The sequence below is a fragment of the Oncorhynchus nerka genome, linkage group LG26 (assembly GCF_034236695.1).
Source record: "Oncorhynchus nerka isolate Pitt River linkage group LG26, Oner_Uvic_2.0, whole genome shotgun sequence".
Classification (NCBI taxonomy): Eukaryota; Metazoa; Chordata; class Actinopteri; order Salmoniformes; family Salmonidae; genus Oncorhynchus; species Oncorhynchus nerka.
In genome coordinates, this window is record NC_088421.1 from 15,413,944 (window position 1) to 15,419,943 (window position 6,000).

General features: G+C 45.0%; 1 protein-coding gene across 2 annotated transcripts in view; it reads right to left on the reverse strand.

Moving 5' to 3' along the window:
* The window catches only part of LOC115123965 (noelin-2-like), a 165,002-nt gene extending 162,769 nt beyond the window's left edge, over nucleotides 1-2,233 (reverse strand). Inside the window, exon 1 of one of the 2 annotated variants that reach the window (XM_065010147.1) lies at nucleotides 1,715-2,233. In XM_065010147.1, coding sequence (XP_064866219.1) covers nucleotides 1,715-1,771 — 57 coding nt within the window. In that variant the 5' untranslated portion in view covers nucleotides 1,772-2,233. Of the gene's footprint in view, nucleotides 1-373; nucleotides 515-1,714 lie in introns of those variants that run through there. The other variant, XM_065010148.1, reaches the window with a different exon arrangement.
* Nucleotides 2,234-6,000: the final 3,767 nt, after the last annotated feature.

The window sequence follows — 6,000 nt, forward strand, 5'->3', positions numbered from 1 at the left end:
GAAATTTAAAAGGGTTTTAAGGTTAGCGTTAGGTTGGGGTTATCGTTAAGATTAGGGTAAGGGTTGGGGTTAAGGGTCATCCCAAGGATTACCGAATAGTACTAACACGGAACCCAAACCGGCTGCGTGCATGTCCCATCGTGCGCATTCGTGCATAAATGTATTTTGCTCCCCCACACCAAACGCGATCACGACACGCAGGTTAAAATACCAAAATAAACTCTGAACCATTTGGGGACAGGTCGAAAAGAATTAAACGTGTATGGCAATTTAGCTAGCTAGCTTGCACTTGCTAGCTAATTTGTCCTATTTAGCTAGCTTGCTGTTGCTAGCTAATTTGTCCTGGGATATAAACATTGAGTTGTTATTTTACCTGAAATGCACAAGGTCTACTCCGAAAATTAATCCACGCATAAAACGGTCAACCGAATGGTTTCTAGTCATCTCTCCTCCTTCTAGGCTTTTTCTTCTCATGACTTTATATTGCAATTGGAAACTTTCATAAATTAGGTGCATTACTGTCACTGACCTCGTTCATCTTTCAGTCACCCACGTGGTATAACCAATGACGAGATGGCACGTGGGTACCTGCTTCTATAAACCAATGAGGAGATGGGAGAGGCAGGACTTGTAGCGTGATCTGCGATCTGCGTTGGCCGCATGAGCAGTGTGGGTGCAATAATTGAATAATATAGATTTATACATTTATTTTGCAACGGCTCGCGCGGTGTAATCAGCCTGTGACCCTGTTTTTAGGCAAATGCATTCTGAAGCGCTGTCCATGGTGCTGAAACAGGCCTCAGACTTCAACTTGAAATGTTATGAGCTACATTATCAGTTTGTGTAGACATATTTTTAAAATGGTAACCTTTTTAAATATTTGACTGTTGCATTAAGCATGTTAACATGTTCTAGAACTTATTTTGTCTGACAGCTGAAGCCGCAATAACAAATGATTCACATCTCTTGGACTTTCAAATGTTCTCTGGGTCAGATAATTTACCTTCCTTCACTTCAATTTACAACTGTCACTTCAAAGCTCATCGTTTCAGGGAAAGGTATGTGCTTAGTGCTTCTCTGGTCCAACGTAGCCGCAAATACATAACTCCAAGACATAGGCCTACAGATAAGTCCATTCACCACGGAACATAGGTTAACGTTTGAAGGGGCATTAGAAAAGCACTAATTACAATCATCTTACTAACACTGAACCTGACACGTGTGTCCACACATTCGCAAATCACACCTAGATTGTGCACAAGCTCGCTGTAGCGTGTACAGTGTCCGGCATAATATAGACAGACTTCTGTTGCTCAGAGAAGCCCCAGAGCCTTTCTGTCGCTTCCTCTCTCAACTTTCTCTCTGTCCTGCCCCTCTGAATCCATGCTGCTGTATTCCAGGCCAGACGGCCGCAGATGTGAGATTTGACTAGCCTACACATTTTCATTACGACTGGGGGAAAATAATACCGAGGAATCATCTAAAATCATATTTGGAGTCATTGTGTGGCACGTTCGCACTAACAAATTGTGTATTTCACACTCACTTTTTCTTCACACTTACTCAAGTATTGGTTTTAATTAAGCACATTGGCATATGTCTAATAGACACATGCAAGTCCTCGATAATGTATTCTGTACCCCCAATGGCCGGCATTTATGCAACGTTAACAAATAAAGAGCATTTTAAATATGAGATGTACGCGTGCTCATACCTCACTGGACATGGCAGCTAACATCACTAGTAGGAACATGGCACTGAAGAGATGCATTCTTGCCGAAATGACAGCGTTCCAGCCGAGACCAGCTCTTCGGTTGCTCTTCCCCTCTTGCTTGTGTCCTTATTGGGGCGGTTTCTTCAGCTCGAGAGGGATTCTGTCAATGCTATGTCGAGTGTACACGACGAACCTCATCACCAGCCAGTCTGTGCGCTGGGTTAATTCCACACACGGACGCAGAGTAGACCTCTAGCTCCGGAGGCTACAATGATCACGATGTGCGGTGTGGACTCGCGCCTGCTCCTCCTCCCTTATGACCAACACCGATCAGTGGACCGCAGATTTTTGACAGTGAACGCTGAATCAAATACACAATCTTTCACACACGATATGTTTGTTAGAATAAGGCAATGCCTTTAACCTGTAAATGAGCACGGGACTCAATGGTATAGTAGCTAATGACAGGGGCAGAAAGTCGCAGAGGTTGGAAGGTGACTTCTGTGCTTGCAAGGTGACGACGCTAGGAGCAGCACATCGATGCTTTGGCAACTGATTCAAGTACCACTTTGCGTGCGTGCATGTGTGCGCGAGAGAGAGAAAGTGTGAGGGAGAGAGAGAGAGGGAGAGAGAGAGAGAGAGAGAGAGAGAAAGAGAGAGAGAGAGAAAGAGAGCGAGAGAAAGAGGGGGGGGGGCTGCATTGACTAGACTGTGTTTGCTACTTTGTATGGATTTTCAGTAGAATGACAGATACACGGAACGCGAGAGAGGGGTGACATTTAACGGAACGCATTGCCATAATCGACTTCCTTGTTATCTGCACACCAACGCTGATTGGGGCTGATATGGCGTTGTGTAAGAGCCGGATGGTGATTGTCAAAACAACATAATGCATCAATTTAGCTCTCATCCGCTTCTAATTGGTAAATTAAGGTGCCAATATAATTCGAAGGGATTTCCCAGAATTGGGGTTTAGAGAAATAAGCACGAAAAATATTTGAATTATGTTGTTAAGTGTGTGCGTATGTGTGTGTGCATCAGGACTCTGGTGGGCCTCTGATTCTCCAAGTTTTTGACAGCCAGAGCTAGTGGCCTCTGGCCATCCTGAACACGGTATGAATAATAGAACACCCTGGTCTGCGCTACCCGCTCCGCTCTTCCTCCTCAGTAATAGCGCTCAACTTCACTTTCCCATTTCACCGCTTTCCAAAGTTACATCCAACAACAAACCACTTTACGTCCTTGCCTATAATTACCTATGAACGGCTCAAGTGTTACTTAACTACATATGATAGGGCTGGAACCTTGGCAGTCTATTGCACTTGGCACGTGCTGTATCCTCTTCACTAACACTAATTGTTTATGCTACGTCAATCTCAATTACATGACACGGCTTGTGGAACATTGTACCTATCATCATGAGTGCCATGTACAGGGTACAGTCGGTTACTGTATAGGGTAAAACCAGTGCAAGACATCCCTCCGACAGCAAAGCGGAGAGTTGGAGTTCCAGCCTCCTGCTGTTGCCCTCAGATGCACAGTGCACACACCTCCATTTACCCAGCAGGAGCACATAGAAGCATGGAAAGAGCTTGTGGTTGAGAGAGAGAGAGAGAGAGAGAGAGAGAGAGAGAGAGGAGGAAGAGAGAGAGAGAGAGAGAGAGGAGGAAGAGAGAGAGAGAGAGAGAGGAGAGAGAGAGAGAGAGAGAGAGAGAGAGAGAGAGAGAGAGAGAGAGAGAGAGAGAGAGAGAGAGAGAGAGAGAGAGGAAGAGAGAGAGAGAGAGAGAGAGAGAGAGAGAGAGAGAGGAGGAAGAGAGAGAGAGAGAGAGAGAGAGAGAGAGAGAGAACGTACAGTAGAACAGAGCATTAAAGACCACAAGGAAGCTCTGTCATTGTTACTGCATCTCTTTGTCATTACCCATGAATCCAAGTAACAGTACCATCAGGGTACAGTCCAGTTCTCCTTCCAGCCTGTCCCTGGATACATACAGTATGGCATGTGGTTGTGGATATTAGCTTAGGCTCCTGCCTGAAAGGAAGAGTCAAAGTGATGTTGAATCATTGTGTGTGGTCATAGTGGCAGCAGCAAAGTGACTAATGGCAATGCTGAGGAAATATACTGTATTAAGACATTCATCTAAAGCTCTGTTCTCTCTCTCCATCTCTCTCCACGTCTCTCCGTCTCTCCACTCACTGAGAAAGGTAGGTGAAGACAATACATGACCCATTTGTCAAGGAGGCAGCGTGTTTCTGTTTTATCTCCAAGCCAGACCAGGCAAGGCAAGAGAAAAGAGAAGGGAAAAAACAGTTACCGCAAGTCCTCTCAGGCATAGAGCTGGTCGGCCAGTGTGTGTCTCTCACCCTCTTTTTCCATCCCTCTCTCTCTCTCCCACTCATGCTCTGCTGCACTCTGTGAAGTAGATACGGAGCTGAAATCTGCATTTTCTCCTTCCCCTTTCTCCCCCTGTTTGCACTCTCTCCCTCTGTTCTCACTCTCTCCCTCTGGCCAGAAGGTTCATGCTCTTTGCATTTGTCTAAAATAACTTTAACCCAAAGCATCACCCTCTGATGTCCATTTTGAATCATGTTTATTTAGTCAATTTTGTGTGTGTGTGTGTGTGTGTGTGTGTGTGTGTGTGTGTGTGTGTGTGCGCCTGTGTACAGCCATAGGTCTCAAGCATTAAAACTCAGTGGTCCAGGTGGGCGTATTTGTACTGAACCAGCTCTGCCAACCATATCACTATATAGATTTTCAATTTTTAGGAGTTGATTCTCTCTAAATAATGGGAAAGTGAGGAGAATTTAAAATCTCTTATGAGGATGAGAAGGATATGACTGGAGCAGGGAAATGAAGGGTTAGGGACTGTATGGGCTGGAAAGGAGGTGAAGAAACTGAGAGAGACAGAGAGAGAGAGAGAGAAATTGAGAGAGAGCAGAGCACAAGGACAGACATGAACATGGGGTTTATTTGTGCTTTTCTGTGTCAGAGAGAGAATTCCTGAATTGACTGAATGGAAAACTGAACTGATCCCAACCCTGAATCAGTCTGTCTGTCCTTTGATATTAAATCACTATTGTGATGTGGCTACTGTGGAGTCATTACGCAATGGGAGCTAGAGAACCATATGCCTGCTAAGAGTTTCCACAGTGTTCCATCATCGTTATTACGTTTTCCAATGGGTATGAAGAGGATAAAGATAATCTGATGGAGAACTCAAATCTCTGGCATGGATTTACTGTCACCCTGCTGCCAACAGGATGCAACATAACACGCCCTCATGATGCCAGCCACACACACACGCACAGACACACACCTTCTGAAGGAAAACAGTTCACTGTTACATTGAAATTCAAAACCTCCCTTCTACTATTTTCCCCTGAGTTCAAATTGCCGGTATCGATGTATACTGTTTCCTTACAGACCTAGTAATTGTTTTCTTGAGGCCATATTCTTCAGCTCCAGAGTTGTGTCCTTTATTTCAAGGTCAAACTCATCCAGCAGTGTAAATAGCTGAACAAGGTCACTCTATCTGTGTCTGTATCTCTCCAGGCATTCTAGGGTGCCTACTACTCAGCCATTGAGAAATGGGTGTATTTATTTTCCTCACCGCACGTATCTCAGCTGAAATACTGAATACTGACATATCAGCCCTGTTGTTCCATGATAATATTCACATACAGAGTATGATATATTAACTTGAATGCACCTGAAATGAGTCCATAAGTCTCTCCAAAATCTTCTGGGGCAGGAGGTTATAGAGTGCTTGGTTGCCTTAGCGATGGCGGTCTGCAAGGGGCAGGAAGGGAAAGGTGTGAAATTCAGATTGCTCATTGGCCGGCTGAAGAGAGAATTAAACATGGCATTTCACACCATCCCCTGGGCTGTTTGGCATGCACTACCTGCACGTTACCACAGAAACCGGGGTAAGGACACGCCAGGTTCACAGGGAGGTGTTATACAGTGGTGCTGTAATGCTTTGTCTCCGAGTCCAGCCCAGACCAGTCTAGACACACAAATCAATCTTCATTTAGACCACACAGAACTCTGGTCAGAGCAAAGCTGCTGTGGATCAGAACAAAACAAAGCGTTGACCTCTACCATCTACCTTCCAGACACATGGAGAAATGAGGAGAGACACAGACTGGCAGACACAGAGAGATGGATTGCCAACCAGTCCATCATCTCAAGTTCAAACATCACACACACACACACACACACACACACACACACACACACACACACACACACACAATTTCTTGCAGATTATGCAGAGCTGGGAGATGCT